This window comes from Stegodyphus dumicola, chromosome 2 (assembly GCF_044657685.1).
Source record: "Stegodyphus dumicola isolate Sdum_Otavi_A_Nest chromosome 2, ASM4465768v1".
Classification (NCBI taxonomy): Eukaryota; Metazoa; Arthropoda; class Arachnida; order Araneae; family Eresidae; genus Stegodyphus; species Stegodyphus dumicola.
The window spans coordinates 232,336,960-232,355,475 of NC_140769.1; the positions used below are offsets into that span (position 1 = coordinate 232,336,960).

The 18,516-nt window shown below is 31.5% G+C and overlaps 1 protein-coding gene across 1 annotated transcript in view; it reads left to right on the top strand.

The window, feature by feature from the left end:
• The window catches only part of LOC118193051 (tyrosine-protein phosphatase non-receptor type 5-like), a 66,334-nt gene that overhangs the window by 10,800 nt on the left and 37,018 nt on the right, over positions 1-18,516 (top strand). The window contains exons 3-6 of the mRNA XM_085811890.1: positions 2,129-2,242; positions 6,109-6,276; positions 8,762-8,899; positions 11,710-11,927. Of these exons, the coding sequence (XP_085668016.1) occupies positions 2,129-2,242; positions 6,109-6,276; positions 8,762-8,899; positions 11,710-11,927 (638 nt within the window). The remainder of the gene's footprint in view (positions 1-2,128; positions 2,243-6,108; positions 6,277-8,761; positions 8,900-11,709; positions 11,928-18,516) is intronic.

An 18,516-nucleotide genomic window follows, 5' to 3' on the forward strand; every position in this document is an offset into this window, starting at 1 on the left:
CGGGCTGGCTGCATGGTTTCTCTTCGTGGATTTCCTCATGTGTAATGTGAATACGAGCCAGTTTCCTTTAAAAAGTCCCTCCATGAAAGCATCTCTCCTCTAATCCGGTAGCGCTCCTGTCTTTGCCATATTCATATAATCTAACCCAACCTAATTTAACCAGTAATGCAATAATATGGAATAGTGAGAAGCTTAGGGGTTGCCCGTTGTCCCTAGAATGGAAAACGAATGGTGGCGAAGACTGGAGGGTTAGAAGCATTCAGGATTAGAATAGAAAAAGAAGGATTCCTACATGTTAAACTTAACCATAAATAGTACAATTTTATTGATCTTGATAAGTAGGTCATACACAACAGTTGAGAGAATGGGGAGCAGTGCTAAATGGAGGAACAAGAGACATAGGGAGACAGCGAGACATCAATTATCAAGTCTTGGTTTCAGTATGAATATAGGAGGCAGGAGACCACTGGGTGAGCAGCTGTGCCACCATGAAGACTTTCAGCTTTATTGCTCACTCAGTGGGACCACGTTTATTTAAACTTTTATATTACAATAAAAATTTTGATTTTGATGTACACGTAATTTTGACATACATTGACAAAATTCATATAAATATTAACAGAAATTTTGATGGTACATACATAGAATATAGAATGCATAATGTAGAATACAAATAAAGATAAACGTGGTATCATGATAGTATGGAATTAGTATGAATACAAGCTTATTTAGCAGAAAAGCGTTTTAAAGTATGATTTGTGGCAAAAATTTTAGTTGTAGATTGGCGGCACTTAAAAACTGCCACATTTGCAGCTGCTGTGGCGCTAATATGTAAGTACTGAATTTTCTATGAAAAATACTTTATGTGGAAGGTAGTGTATTTTCCCTTCTGCTTCATAACTCAGCACTTTGACTACTCTCGATTGTAACCAATCTGGGATCATTGCATTATAGTCTTCAAATTTTTCTTCTAATTCAAGTTTCTTTGTGGTTGAGAGTAATTCCTTTTCAATAGTGTCTCTGTTGTCTGGTAAATTATCCCGATCATCAACCAGTGGCAAACTAGCTTCATATCTACCTTCATAATTTTTTCTCAGTCTTATGAAAGTGATCCAATGCAGCTATTTCCAATTCTATACTAGACTTGTTTTCAGAGGGATCAGTTATTCCTAAAGCATCTAATTGCCATAAATTCTCTAAAATCAGCAGTTGACGGATAGCTGTCTATGATTTCTTGGGGTCTGCTGTCAACTGCCATGCATTGGATGAAATATTGAAATTTATCTTCGTAACCAATTGACTCATCATCATGAATTCTACTGAACTGACTCCAAAACATGAGCCAGTATTTCACTTCCCTACTAAATTTAACTAATTCTGTTTTGGAGAGCTTTAATTTTGTTTTTTTCTCCCATATTCATCACCAACCTGTCTAATATCTCTACTTATGGTTTGGAAGGCTTTCCAAGCCCGCAAAACGACACTTTTGTTGACTTCGAAATCTACAGCCACACTGGTCACACTACACCCCTCCTCCAGCTTTCCAATCATTCTTTCCCTCGTGAAGTCATCCAGATGATTTCTTCTAGCCATATTTCACGAAAGATTTCACTTGCACTTGCAGAGAATGTCTTTAATTGCTTCTTCGTCCTTCCTTTTGTATTAGTCTTGGGTGGAGCGCACGCGTTTTGCGTACGATCACGTAGCCTGTGATGTTTTTTTCCAGACATTTGCATATGCATGACCTTTCTATTGAATTGCATGTTCATTGTACATGTTCATTGTTATAGCAAGAACCCCTTATCTGCAACTGCATGGTTATCTGATCAAAATTTGCATTGTTGCTTAAGTTTTGCACACCAGTGTACATCAAAAATTGTCCATATATGTATATGAATACAAATTTTAAAATTTTATCATTTCATAGTTTTATTTTGTATTTCACTGCCATTAAAATAAATTTTGGACTAATATATATTAATAAATAATTATGCGTATGGTAATATTAAAAAAGAATCTTGTATTGGTATCAGTGCAACATTCTGAACAGAACTTTAAATGACACAGCTTTTATCTGTGTGTATATATATAATTAAAAATAATTTTTTATGTATGTTCTTAATTATAGACTATTAGAGTGAAGGAACCATTATCCAATATGGAAGTTATTCGCCGATTATGCAAAGCAGTTGCAGACCATCTTAATTCATCACTTGACAGCATAAAAGTCTCAAAATATGAGGTTTGTTTTATGTTTAATTATAATTGTAAACTGAATATGCTGCTATAATAGTGATTTATATCTATTTTCTTTAGTACAGATGGAAAGAATTTTTAATTACATACCAAACACATTATTATTTTTATGTTTTAGTTAAATTTACTATGAAAGATAAATAAGAAAATGATTCAATAAAATACAAAAATCTACATGTATAAAAATTGTGGAATACATTTTAATTAGAAAGATTATTTACTGTGTGGAAGTATTCATAAGCTGAATATGAAAAGTTAATTTGCATACAAAAGATTTATTAGCAATATTAAATTTCTGTACATTCAGAATGTGTACTCCTCATCCTTCCCAGTTTTGTTTCTTAGGTAAAATATTATATATATATATATATATAATTTGTAAAGAAATACAAGGGGGGGAACCTTATAATTAAGGAATTTAAAAATTGTTTTAAAAGGACTTGCATGTCCTAGATTTTCTTTTTTATATATATATATTTTTTAAAATATGCTGCCCAGCCTTTATAATGTTTAGGGATCCAGACTGCTGCAGCGATGGGGGCCAAATTTGAATCCCAGAGAAGGCATGGGTGTAACTGTATGTCCCTTCATAGGAAGCAATGGTGGCCACATCAAAAAGCTGCAAAAAAGTGTTGATGAGGTCAACTACCATATTGTCAAAAAGTATTTATGTGGCAACCCATGATGTTTGCCATGATGTATTTATGTGGCCATTCAGGTTCCTTTCCATTCTCAAAATTTTCAATATCTTATATATCAGAGTACCATACTTTTGGCACATGATGCTTTCTAAAAATTAAAGTTTATAAAAATAAAGGAATTATAATTTTATTAGTTTTAAGAGATTGTGTTTGTCATTTTGTCCAGCAGAGCTTGCATTTTTACCTCCGTTCATTCTCTATAATGCACTTGTTGGTGGGGAGGGGGATAACTTTCATATTGCTGCAGTCACTAATACTTTCAGTGTCATAATTCTTCTAACTGCTCTGTATTGCAGTACCATTTAAATAATATAATTTAAAATTAAAATCAGTTTCCTTTTTTTAAATCTGGGCTGTCACAACAAAATATCAGTTTCCCAAAGCCCTAATTCCAAATGCTAGAGTTCTTATCACATGATGTTGTTTATTTTCATTAGTATAATTATGGTTTTAACAGTATCAAAAGGCTGTATAGTATAAAGTGACCACACGTCCCGATTTTGGCAGGACAGTCCCGCATTTTGGAGGACTGTCCTGCATCCAGCTGATTTTAAAAATGTCCCCACTTTTTAGAAAACATCTGCATTTCTTATTTTAAATGTACTGTAAAAATATATTACCTGTTATTTATTAATTATTATAGCGAATATAAAGAAATAAAAAAACACATAAAATGCATGCAGAGTAAACTAAATTAGCCGATGTAATGAGTTAAATTTACTCGGTGGTGTTCGATCATTATCGTTACGTCTTTTCAAGGAATATATATTGTCAACAGAAGAACAGCCAGCATTAGCTGAAGGGCTATTTGCTTTCCACACCATAAACCACAATCAAAGTTTCAAATCAATCTATTGTACGTCGCCGTCGCAAATGATCAAAACACTGTACGACAAAAAATTTGCATGTGCAAGGACAAAAACCGAAGCATATATTTATAAAGTTTTTTCAACATATTCGTTTTTGCAATTGCAGAAAGAATTAGATAAATACACATTTATATCCATATATTATGATGCTTCCAACCACAAAGATTTAAAATTATTTTCCAGAAGTTTTAGATTTTTGATCCAAAAACAAGAATTAAAATTAGAATATTAGATTTTGTTTCATTGCCGGGTGAAACTTCATAAATAATTTTTTATTCAGTAAGTACTATTTTAAAAAAGAATAATTTGAACAATAAAATTATTGACTATTGTGAGGATAATACTAAAATTTTGTTGGAAAAGCTAGAAGAGGCATCAATAACATTTTTATGAAACTTAACAAACGTTTGAACCAAAAAATAATTCGAGTAGGTTGTGCAGCGCACATTCTACGCAATACTATTCAAACAGCATCTGACTTCCTTCCAGTGGATGTTGAAAATATTATTGCAAAGATTTGTTTGTATTTTTATATATATATACTGTGCGTGTTGTAAATTTGAAGGATTTTTGTGAAAGCACAGAAATCAAATATAAAAGAATTATTGGTTACAGCAAAACACAATGGTTAGCTTCTTTACCAGCTGTAGAAAATATTTTCAAAATATACAAACCATTAAAATCACTTTTTATCACAAGATTAATTCCAAGAATAGCTTGTGATAGCAGCTCTTTTTTGAAAATGACTCATCACAAATTTGGCTTCAGTTCATCCACAACCAAGCTACGTTATTTTACTATGCTGTGAAAATTACTGAAGGAGACAAAATTTCAGTTACGGAAGTGTCAAATGAAATCAATAATTTAAAAACAAAATTGCAAGAAAGAATTTATAGCGATTGTGTTCGTTTAGTTATTTGAAATGACATCACTAGGTTGGAAGAACAAGCTGCCATTAAACGACTAGATTTTCTGAAAGAAGTCAGAAATTTTTATAATAACTGCTTGGAATATCTTGAAGAATAGACAGTTCAATTCGAGGATATTAAAAATTTTTATTGGGTGACTTTAAAAAGAGAGATTTTATGGGAATATGTGGAAAAATCTTTTTAATATATTAGTAACCATTTTCCAAAAAATAATATTTGCGAAAAGGATATTTTTATTGAGGTGTCATTGGTAAAAGGATACGTTATTACTGATGAAAAAATTAAATTTTGGTTGTCTGCAAATGTGGAAGCAGACAAAAAAATGGATGGAGTTATTCCTTCATTTTAAACAGAATAATATTCCTTATGAAAATATTTTGAAAAGTTGTGAACACGTGCTCCCCCTTCCAGGAACAAATGCAGCAACAGAACATGTTTTTTCTAGTATCAATAAAATATGGACAATTGAAAAAATGCAGTTGAACATAAAAACTTTATTAAGTCTAAAATATAAATTTGACCATTTCATGTGAGAAATTTCACGACATTTTATTAAATGATCCGAATCTGTTGCAAAGTATTCACTCGGATAAAAAATATGACCGTGAAAGAAAATTATTTTTTTAAATAAAATATTAAATTAATTAAAAAACATAATATTCAAATTATTGTTTTTACAAATATTTTTATAGTTACCAATAGTTAATAATAAATATATTTTTGTATATTTATAGACAAGTATATGAATGTATATAATAAAATAAATTTTTTTGAATTATTGGTCTGCTTTCATAATTAAATTATAATTCTCGTTAAATTTTACAAAAGCTCGATGAAAATGTGGTCACTTTAGTATAGTACCACTTAGAAAAGGTCATATGATTGATTTTTATTTGATTAATTTTGACATGATTAACAATATTGAAATTTTCCTTTCAAATTCATAATAATGTCACCACCATCCGTTAGTCTAAACATTTGCAGTACCATTAATATAGTCAAATTAATTTTTAATCAGATTTTTTTAAAACAACTGTAAATCTTTCTAGTATTATTATTTAATGAGTGATTTGTATTCCATGCATGTTAAAATATGTAGTTTATCATTAAAACTTTATACATTTGAATAAAGAATATATTTCTACTGTGCTAAGATATTCATTGTGTTCTTGTTTGGTAGCAAAATGTATTTATTTTGCTTGAAATATCTGTTATAAATTTCCTTTTTTGTTTAACAATTATATGTAGTTTTTTTTATTATTATTTTTTATTTAAAAAAATTTAAAATTTCAGTATTGAATAAATAATTTTTCTGTTATCATAGTGTATTAATAAATATGTATTTTATTATAGCCTTCTACTGGAATAGTAAAAATGTTCTTCTTACATACTTCAAAAAAGATAAATGAAACAGACATATTAGAGTTAAAACCAGCATCTGAAGTTTTCAGCCATTTGATTCAAAAAAGACTTAGGAATGCTGGGCACTCTATAAAGATCTTAGATATGAAAAATGGCATGGTAAGATATTAATTCTTGTGATGTGCTCTTTTTTGTGTGTGTTTTCATAATCTTAAAAAATAATAATAATAATTTAACACAAAATAGTTCCCTAAATGTTGATATGATGCTTTATGTGAAAACTTACCTTTATGTAATTGCTGGTTAAGTCTTTGTCAAAATTTTAACTCTTAAATAAACTGAGCATCCTTTGTAAAGTATTTTCATCATGAAATGCAGAAAAAAATATTTGTATCAATACCGCAAGTTGCTGTGTGATGTACATAACATCAGTAATTTTAATCAACTGATTAACAAAAAAAAAAAAAAAAAAGATTAAATTAAAATTTAGCATTTGTGCATTTATATGAAACAGAAATGTGCCAGAGTAAAATTGAGGGTGGCTCTAATTTTCATTGATTTAAGTAAAGCTATGTATTTTGAGGGTGACTTTCATATGTCTGTATTCTTCAGGAACCAAAAAAAAAAAGTTGTCAGAATGGTCATGCCAGATTTAAATCGCATTAACCATTAACTTTTAAAGAATCTGATTGTTATATGTTGCTTTTTAACTTTTCTCCTAATAGATAGTGTAAGGATTTTCTACAATTTACCCAGGAAACTCTTATGTGTTCTGACATTGTGTATTTCTCTTCATTTTATTTTCACATTTGCAGCCCAAGAAGGCTGTGTTTGACCTTCATAATTGTAAATTGGTAAATGTTTACTTGGATTACAGAGATTCCTCATACTAATTTTTGATTTATTTAGCATTTATGCAAGGTAGCTAGTAAAAAGAATCAAAGCAGAACACTAGGGGTTAAATCAAAAATAAAATATTGGTTAACTTTATAAAGATAATTAATATCCAATTTACAAAGTATAAAGTACAATGCAAAGAAAGGCAAAATTTTAACATAAACAAAAAAAGAGGAGTCCCCCCTCAAGGAACAAAGAAATAGAGTTTAAATGAATTAGAGCAATCATCTCAGAGACAAAATGCAAACGAAAATCAGTACTACTTGATTTTCACAGCCCATGATAAATCACCAGATATGTGAAATCATAATAGTCTTTTATCAGTTAAACTTCTATTTGCCAAATCTGACATTCAGTTTAAACATTTATGTAAAATTCTTTCACTTTCATCTTCTGTTTCCTAAATATGATTGAATTGCATAATATTGTAGTTTTCTTTTTTTCAGTTTGAGCACTGTAAAAAAATGTTGACAATTTTTAATTTACAGAGAAAGAAAAAAGATGCTGTCATTTTTTCAGGAAAAAGTATATTACCTCAAAACTAAATATACATAAATAAACACAAAATGAAATTATATGTAAACAAAAGTACATAGAGGTGGAATGTGAAAAAGTTGTTAAAAAAAAAAAAAAAAAAAAAAAAAAAAAAACCTTAGATCCAACAAACTGGTTTAGTGGTTCCAGAATACCATTCCTAACAGAGCTGCATTTCATCTGCTGTTGGGCAAGAGAACTAACATCTCTTAAGTTGTGTGGTAAACAACTCAACATGTTTTAAAATACCAGGATTGACTGGAACAATTCTGTCAGAGAGATTTCGTTAGATTTACTTCGACAGCCTAATGGATAAATTAGATGGGCCTGGAAAAATAGTTGAAATTGACAAGAGCTTCTTCATGCAGCAGAAAAACAATGCTGGCAGGGTACTTTAACAATAATGGATATTCGGCAGGATATGCCTTGAAAGTGGCGAGTTCTTTCTTGTTCAATTTCCAAATTGGGAAGCAAGGATTATGATATAGATTCTAGATCACATAGTGGAAGGATTGACAAGATATTCAAATTGTTAGCAAGCCTATAAAACAAAGGAGCTTTAAAAGGCTGGTTTCAGCCATTTAACAGTAAATTACATATTTAATTTTGTTGATCCAACAATATGTGCTCACACCAAAAATGTGGAAAGATCGTGGGGCTTTGTTAAATAGCAAATCAAGAAACAAAGGTTTATCTACAGTTGTATCTTTTAGAATTGATGTGGTAGAAATCCTCTTGGAAAGATAAAGCCTTTTGATGCCATATTAAAAGCAATTGCAGAGATATGGCATCCACAAACTGTATGCGAGTAGTTTAAAGTTGACGATAATCTTAGTGCCATTTTGATAACAGAGGCTGCAAAAATCAAGTAGTACCCAGAAATCTTGATATTATGATTAATAACAAAAAATATAAAAATGAAAAAAATAAAAAATCTTCCATCCAAATTTGCTAGAATCCGAGACTCAAAGTAGCAGTAGATAGCAGTAGAATCAACACAAGAATGACATTAGCTGTGGATTCAAAAGCAAAACAATAACAAAACTCTCAAAATGTCAGTTAACTGCAAATATATATAACTATTCTCTGTCAGTTGTATTTTAGTTAATATTAAGAGGTTGGTAACCTACAATGCTCAATAAATGTGAAATATCTCTGTAAATTTTGAATGGATTTTTTCTCTGCTAAACTAGTTTTAAATTTTCTTTGGCAGGAAGCACCTTTAGAGTATTCAGGTGGTAGAAAAATCAATGTCCAGAGTATATTTAGTGATAAAAACTTGGAAGCATGGCAGTTAGCTGTTATAATTGCAGCAAGTTTATTTGCCCTTTTTTGTGTTTTTCTAATTATTGTAAGTATAAGTTATTTTAATTCGTATCATTTTTATTTGAAAAATGTAATACACTGTTTCATGAAATTGTATTAAGATTCCCACCCTATGATTCTGAATTAGCTAAAAGGTTTTAGCGTCTGTTGAAAACATATTTGATTATTTTTAGGTGTGGAAACAGAGTAGAACATAATTCAGTACTTCTTTGTTAATGCAGATACCACATTAGGCTTTGGCGATATTTGAAATTTACATGTTAAACATGAGGTGCAGTATCCAATTTAAGAAAAGCAAATGCTCAAAATACTAATCAATATTAGCTACTGCATTCTACTAAGTATGCCAATTTACTGAGTTTTTTTTTTTTTTTTTTGTTTTGTTTTGTTTTGTTTGACTATTTTTATAATCTTTATATATGTTTGCTTATGAAGTAAATCATAATCCTATATATACTCCAAGTCCAAACAGAAGGGCAGTTTTGTATCTCCTATTCTGACTCAGCCGATCAGCAAAATACAACTTGTGTTTTTTTTATGTTTGGATAGTGCAGTTTAGGATATGTATTAGATTAATATATAGCTTTGTTTTAACGTTTGCATTTTGATTAAAAGTTGAACTTTTCAGAAATGGCATGCCATTTTTTCCCTATATTTCAATTCTTTGGCTCAAATTATGCCTAAATACCAGCTTTTGTAAAATTTGGTGAGAAACTTATGGAGTACTTCAAGAATATAGTTTGCTTCACTTTTTTAACTTTATGCCAAGAATTATTCATGTGGCAAACTCCTCTGTTAATATTAACCATTTCACTTTCCCTTTCATTCTTGCATGTGGGGAAAATTTTATCTTTCTTACAAATATTTTTGCCTTATATTTTGTAAACAGACAAACTTTTAGTTATTTTTATTTTTTTTTAAAGAATTTTATTTTAATTATATTAGATGTGTTTAGTTTAATTATATTTCTTCAAATTATTATGTTAACAATTTCTGTTTATTCCTTCAGACTGTTTAATTTAAGTATAATTATTGAACGAAATCTTTTTTGATGTTATTCATTTGAATTACATTTCTTTCAAAAGTAAACTTTGTGAGGCAATTTTTGTAATGATGCATTTGAAAACTGCATACTACATTAAAAGAGAGAATGCCATAAAGCACGATTAATACACTTTTCAATGGGCCATTCAGAAAAGGCATATAAATGAGAAAAATGTATAATTGACATTTTAATTTAGGATGATATGCATGCACACAATTTTCCATTACTTTACACAGTTTTATTATTGTACTTTTAGTGTGTTGAAATGTTACCCATATTTCTGAATAAGTTCAAAGTTTTTCATTTTTAAAATTGAAAGAATCAAATAGCATAATAAAGTAAATTTTATGCCAGAAAAAAATCATTTATTTATTTTTATTATTTTTCCTTCTTTATTATTGATGATGTCTTGAAGTTTTCTTTTTAATGCTGTATTGTGACAAGAAATCCTAGATGATTTTTTTAAAGGTATTCTGCAAGTATATCTGCAATTATCCACTACCTTTTTATTTACTATATATCATAAACTGTTTTGAAAGAACTTAATTTTTGTGACATTCTTAATGGGTATTGACTTCTTTTTCAGCAAAATTTGGTCAAAGTAAAATAGTAAAGTGATTTTGACTGTGATACTGAATGTGGTTAGAGGTTAAGCATTTTGAAGGCCATCCTGTAATGAAAGGAAAAGCTGGTTTCTTCAATGCTGAAAATGTCTTTGCCGTTGTGAATAAACTTCTCTGGGATGAAATTTTGAAATCTTCAACAATTTGGCTGAGATATCTGTATTTGTATGTGGGCTGGATTCTTTGCTTATGATATTATATTACCTTCTCTGACAATTTATACAGCCTTTCAACTGAAAAACAGTCACTCTTCATATTCATTTGCAGTGTTATTTTTTATGTCTTTTGTGTTGGTGTAGGCCATTTTGCTGGAATATTCGATGCACTGCATTGACTGAAAATTTTAGCATATTTGGAGTTTGAACGTCCAGATATTTTCATCTTGAGTACACTTCTTTGAAGCAGATTTTCTGAAAACTGATGTTCTTTCTTATAATTATCTTCTTTTTGAAACATTTGTTTTCAATGCTGACCAAAGAATATTCATTAATTTTGGCAGCTATATTTCCATAAATTTTGTATTCTTGTCAAATTCTTTTAAAAATTCAATTTTATCATTCAGGAAGACTGCTTTTCATTTATGTCTGGTTATTGCCAGCTTTGTCTTTAATGTCAGGCATTACAACTATTAGGCAGTGGGTGGGTTATGTGTGGGTTAGAGAAAGACAATGTGAACCATTTAGTGGGTCTGGAGCACCAAAATGAACACCACAATGCATAGAGATTCACTATCGGACTGATGCAGCAGCAGTCTGTTAAGGTAGAGTTGGTTGCAGTCTCTGTGGTATATGTATGTGAGATTTGAGAGTTTCCAGTCTCTTGGAGACTGTGCATGGCAGGTTTCTTATTAAATAGCTTTTTGCATTTTGCTAGTAATCTTTACTTGATTGTTCCAATAAATATTTATGTATATCATATTACTTAATACACTAGTCTTAAATGAAATAATACTTCAGATTTTAATTTTTGACACGTGTTTATGTTGCCAACTTTATTTTCAAGCTTTTGCAACTCATCCATGAATTTTTACAACTTGTTTGTCATGTAACATAATAATAATCGGTGAAATTTTTATGCATAGATTTTATGAAGAAAGAAAAAGTAATTTATTGTTATTTTTATTTGCTTGTTATTTTTTGTCAATTATATAGTTTTCTTCTTTCCTAGCTATTTCTTAGTTCTCAACGTATTACCAAAGATAAAGTCGGTCCAGTAGAGGAGCCACGTCATGTTGTTGTTCAGCCAATTATAAGACCAGCTGTAGCTGGAGTTGGTATTATCCAGCCAGAAAATAGGGATCGTCATATTGCTGAAACGGATTCAGAACACACACCAAGCCCATCCCGCAGTCCTATGAGAATGAAGGGCAAAGGCTTGCTTGAAAGGTTTAGTTTTCTTCAATTTTCCCCCTATTTTCTACTTTTTCGTTCATTGTACACCCTATTTTTTAACAGCTTATTTTAAGGCATTACTCTTCATTTGTGGAATAGGTATAAAATTCTAAACTTTTGTCATCTTTAGTTACTGACAGTAGTTGCTGCATAACATGATCATATTGATAATTTAGTGATAACAATATGAAACAATGAAACAACAGTATGAAATGGAAACTTACAGTACTTTCCCATTTTCATGGCCCCTATCACAGGGTTGCCACGCTACCTTGAAAACCGGAAAAAGTCAGGGAATTCGGAAATTGACCAAAAAATTCAGGGAAAAGTCAGGGAATTTTAAGTGTTTTAGTAAAAATCTGGAAAAGTCAGGGAATTTCATACAAGGATCCCACCAAAAAAGGCGAGTTTTGCGCCGACTTCGGAAGAGATCACTTTTTTGGCAAATTGTGTATCACGTGAGTGTCATTCTGGCAGCTGGCATAGAGCCAATTTTCACAGCTCCAATTTGATTGTCTTTTTAGAAAGGCAAAGCAAGTTTCCTGCAACTTTTGGTTCCAGTAACCTCGAGAAACACATGTGCAGTGCATGAACTAAGGAAAGTACCAGTTCTCGTATAAAACAAAATGGGTTTAATCCTAGTATACGGTACCATGAAGGTTAGAATTAAAAAAATATGTATTATAAAGAAGGAAAACCTCTCTGCAACAGACGTGGCTCGGTTCCATCATAGCGGGAAACAGCTGTGCCTGCGCGATATATCTGTCGCCAAAGCTCGAAACCGGTGTCGAAGTTCAAAGGTCACGTTATCAAGAGTTCATAAAATGAATATCGTTTAAAATGTCTTTAAAGGAAAAGAAAATATTTTTTGGTGCAAGTAAATTAATTCATGGATTAGTTATTTGGGGGGGATCTACGAAAATCCGTTTTTAAAATTATTGCGAAAAATCCAAGAAAAAATTTACTTTGATAAGTGGATTTTTCGCAATAATTTAAAAACGGATTTTCGTAGTTTTCTTTTTTGTCAAAGAACGTTTCTTCTTAACACGTATTTCTCAATTTCCTGTACACATCGCGGAGAGGGAAATTCTGGTTGTTCCGTCGTCAAATCCCTTGGCAAATTTTCCCTCCACTTTTTACATAGACGTTCTTTGGTGAGAATAATCTCCATGTATGGTACAGTGGGATTTGGCGACAATTTTCAAAATCATACGAAGACGGTATTGTATACTAGGATTTTACAGCAAAATCTTTTTTTTTTTTTCTTTTTTCTTTTCTTTTTAATAAATACCTTGTCGTTTTGCAGTAAAATAAAAAAATAGTAATCAATCATCTAGGATAACCATGTAATATAACTATATTCTCTGAAATATCGTTGATTATTCTAATTAAATTTTTAAGTAATTATCTTTATTTTTATGTTATTCATATCATTTAATGTTGCTTCTTCCCTCTAAATTTATTTATCATAAGTAAATAATATTTCCAAATTCAGGAAATTTTCTCTGGCATAATCCTGAAATTAATTCTAGCAGTATGATGACATCACGAATTTTAATGCACATATTTTTTCCTTATGTATGCTGCGAAATAAATATAAAATACCTCAATTTAGTAAAAAAATATCATTAAATAGATTTTCTTTCGTTTAGCTCCAGGATGTCTGCAAAAAAAGCCTTATTTTATTCCAGATTGGGCAGATTCTAATCTCAATCTTCAGTGGAGAAAACAACTCCTATTATAATTATATTTGTGTTTGCAAGTGTTAAGGTGCCTTTTAAGAATACACCTCACACAAATTAAATTTATCTAAAATCTAACCTAACTTTTAGCATTGCGTTGTGATTTATAAAAATCGGATTAGCCTCGTGTTGAACTGGGGATGATCATGAGTAATAATTAAATAAAATGTACAGTTGTTATCCAATGTATATATCTTAAATTTTATTAAGTTTTTTAAGTGGAAAAGTAAACAAAATTATCAAACAAAGTGTACCAAGAATAATTAAGAATAAATGTCCTCTGGGATTTATTGAATAATTAAGTGAATTTGCTACACAGTACAAGTAATACCATAGTTAATTTACCTCTTAGCACAGCCAACGTACATTACGCGGATAGACTGGAATTTTCTCGAAACATACTTGGAAAACCTGGAAAAGTCGGGGAATTTCTTTCTCCTGTTTGAGTGGCAACCCTGCTATCATAATGATGCCAACATATCACCAGGTTCCTCTGGAATGAAGTAAAATACCTCTTTCTTGGAAGAATGATGTAGCATCTTTCTCGTAAATCAAAAGTTGGTGTAAAAAACAATAAAGCATGGTCTACTCTCAAGTTTTTTTGTTTTTTTTTTCCTCCTTAGTGATATTTTTGGAAAGTTTGAGTTTTTTCTCATGCCATTTAGTAAACTTCCATGCTCCATGCTTGATATTAAAAACATTTCCTGTATCTAACAATAAATAAATGATGGCAGTATTACAAACAGCATTATGAAGCCATTGAACCAATTATGAGAACATGTATTTTTCTTTTGCTTGCACCATTTTATGCCGCACCTTAAAATGCTTTCATTTTTATATAGTTTTATTTAATGGTCATTTTTGCATATTTGAATTAATGGTACAATGGCTTTTAATGTAGCATATTCTTCAGTAATTTGTAAATAAAAAATTAAGAAAATTTATTAAATAGACTAGGAAGGTAATAGAATGAGGAAGATAAATTCATAGCTTTTATCTTCCTCATTCGTCAGCAAATCAAAAATTGTTAATACATTTTTGAAAAAAGAAAAACACATTAACACACTGCCTGTTCACAGTTTTTCTCATGTTGAATAAGCTAAATAAATGATTGTTATTAGAGTAAATGTCAGTCAACTTTCATTTGTAAGAATTTTAAATAATGGTGAATAAAACAAGATTTGTTGAAATTACATTACAAAATAAGTACACGTAGCACAGAGCAGTAATAATCTTACAGAATTTGAATACATATCTTAAAATTAATTAAAAATTAAAGTACTGTTATCATATTTGGATGCAGTCAAAAGTTTACTGCCATGGTGGCTAAACAAAAGCACATGCACTTTATTTTGCCAGATTGAAGTAATTTACATAAGAACTGTTTGGTGATTTATCATTATTCTTGCCTGCATTTAAAATCTGGGGCAGTAAAAATTAGCCAAAATGGTTAGGTACCAAATGTAATGTTTGTTACAAGTGGTTGATAATAATGTTAGATTTATGTAACAAGTATTATAAAGTCAAAAAAGGGGTATTTGTTATGCACATTTTAAGGGGAGAAAAGCAAAACTATCAGTGCGTATTGATTATGTACTTGACAATTGATTATTTTTTATCAAACACTAGAAAGCAAAATTTCTAAAGCTTTTTGCCAACTAATTAACTGCTTTCAACTTCTTAGTGTATAATTTCACATTTCTGTTTTACTCATTAATTTTATTTAATCATAAGTCTACTAATCATAAAATTCATAATTTAATTTTAATTTCATCATAATTGACCAAGAAATCTCACTTAGATGACAATCCATTTTGAATATGTTTTTAATAGGGATCTTGTTCATTGACATAGCTAAAATATCTAAAGTATCCAAGAGTGTTCTGTTATATAGTAGTCCCTTTTCTTCAGCATTGATTTTATTTAAATTTTTATTTAATTCTTAATCTTACTCAACAACTACAATATTCTTTCACTACTATCCAGAAAACTGAGTTAATGATATAGTAGTGGCAGGAAAGGAAACTGCGTTAATATGCTTCAGTGCCACACTGATTATCACAAGATCATCACTTAATCTACTAAAAGACAGCTGTTCTGCTTTGTTTTGCCTTTCCTTTTCATTTTCTTTATACTATTGAATCATCAATCTATTTAATTTTAAAAGCATCTATAGCTTAGTCGTTCCATTTTAAAAGTCTGTTGTTACATTATAAGTCATTTATCTTCTACATGACTTGACAGATCTTGCTATTTTATGAGGCATTGGATCTTTCATTTACCTTTCATATTAGCATAAGATCTCTATCATTCAGTGCACTAAAACAATGCATTGTTTAACAAACTGAGAGACTTAAAAGCAACAATTTTAAAATTATTTTTTCATAGCTTTTAATTGATACAATTTATAGTACACCCATTTCATGTGATTTATGTTATGCAAAATTCACAATTTGTTAAGTGTTATACCATAATTGCAATTAATAGGTGTTTCTAGTGCATTGTGCCATGCATCTTGATGCAGAATTTATTTGCTTTCTGGCAAACAGTAAGTTCACTCTGATAATACACTCACGTTTGTGAAAATTGCAACACCATGAAGGACTTACGCGAGTGAGCTGAAATTTTCAGGAAATGCAAAGTAGCGCATGATATGCAAATGATTAGAATTGCAAATCCGTAGCGCATGCGTATGCTGAGCAGCGCCCTCTGAACGGCTGATGGATCTGAATAAATAGACGGCTGTAGCGAGGCGTGTATGGTTATCGGTGGTTATCTGCTAGGGGTAAACGTTAACTCAATCTGTACTTATGCCTCGTCGACGAAAGAGAGCAAGATTTGAACAACTTACAGAGTTTGAACGAGGGAGAATCATCGGCCTTCGTGAAGCTGGATTGTCGTATCGTGCAGTAGCCTCTCGTGTGCAGCGTAACAGCAGCACAGTGATGCGCGTTTGGAAGCAGTGGACGGACGAGTGTCGGACAACTCGGAAATCCGGGAGTGGACCCCGAAATGTGACGTCAGCTCACGATGATAGACACCTGGTCCGCATGGCGCGGACGGACCGTACAGCTTCCTCTAGACAATTGGCAGCACTGTGGTCAATAGCTACAGGTGTTTTATTGTGTGCTTCATCAATTCGTAGACGTCTGCTGCAGTGTGGACTGCGCGCACGGACTCCTTTATACAGGATCCCCCTAACGCACAACCATCGCCGCCTGCGGCTAGAATGGGCCAATCAGCATAGAGACTGGCGTGCTGAATGGCAGCATGTCGTGTTTTCTGACGAATCCCGCTTTAATTAGTGGTACCATGATGGCCGCATTCGTGTCAGACGCTATGCCGGTGAACGCCACCTTCCGGAGTGCATTATCGAACGCCACAGTGGACGAACACCCGGAGTTATGGTCTGAGGCGCCATAGCATATCATAGACGATCTCAATTGCTACGAATTGTGGGCAATCTGAACAGCAACCGGTATATCCGTGAAGTTCTACAGCCCGAAGCTGTTCCCTTCCTTCAAAGCTTGCCAGGCGCTGTATTTCAACAGGACAATGCCCGCCCTCATACTGCTCGGATTGTTAAATCCTTCTTTGCAGCGCAGCAGGTACAGCTTCTTCCTTGGCCTGCGTGTTCCCCGGATATGTCGCCAATTGAACATGTGTGGGATGTCATTGGTCGGCGTCTTGCTCGTGATCCTCGTCCTGTTGCGTCTGCAGACGAACTTTGGGTACGCGTACAAACGATATGGAATGCTCTTCCTCAGTCAGACATTCAAACTTTGTTTGACTCCATGCCACGTCGTGTAGCAGCACTTATTGCGGCGCGTGGTGGCCACACAAAATACAGATTCTGATCTCTTGTTTTTGTTTGTTTGCTTTGAACATTTAATCATTTATTTGTACCACTACCACTCAACTGTGTATTAAATTGCATTCAATTATGACGATTCCTTCTTGGTGTTGCAATTTTCACAAACGTGAGTGTATATTTCCCCCCCCTTTTAAACTAGTTATACATGATGCAGAAATGATGTACCATTTAGCAGTTTTGTGCTATGTAAATGACTTATTCTTCAAGTTTTATAAATATTGTTTGAAAACACAATAATGAAATTTAGGTTCAACAATATTGTGCATATTTTCAAGCAAAAATTTAGTAATACTTGAAAAAAGATATTTTTGTAATCTTTGTTTCTGCAGCAGGAAAATCTTCATCTTGCTTTGGATTCTTTGTACCTAAGAGTTATTTGTAATCAGTCCTTTCTTGATTTCTCTAGCCAGTGTAATAGCTATGTGTAGAGGGAAAAAATCCTTTCCCTCCACCAGTCCTGAGTTTTCTGACATAATTTTGCAGCCTTAATGTGTACATCTTAAACATAGACATTAGTTATTTTATAACCCAAATTTTGACATTTATAATAAGCAGCAAATGAGTGTATGTACAATTAGTGGTTTAATTGTACTTTTGTTACAAAAGTAGCTCATATTTCTTTAATCCAAAATAATATGCAAGTTATAACTTTACGTATGATTACATTAAGTGGTAATCATTGTCATTCAGTGCCAAATATAATTTTAAGTATAAAATCTAATTAATTTTTGTATATGGAGGAAAAGGCACATCAGTTGATCTTTCTATTATCTGTTATGTTTCATGATGAGTAGAAGCATTTTTATCAGGACCTGTAACTGTAATCAAATGATATAAATTTTTATTCATTATGATATATAATTTATGTATATAATATTTGTTTTGTTGGGGAAAGTTTTTGAATATTGAGATCAATAATTTAGTAGAAGGTAGACTCTGTAATAGCATTAATTCATTTCTATAATAC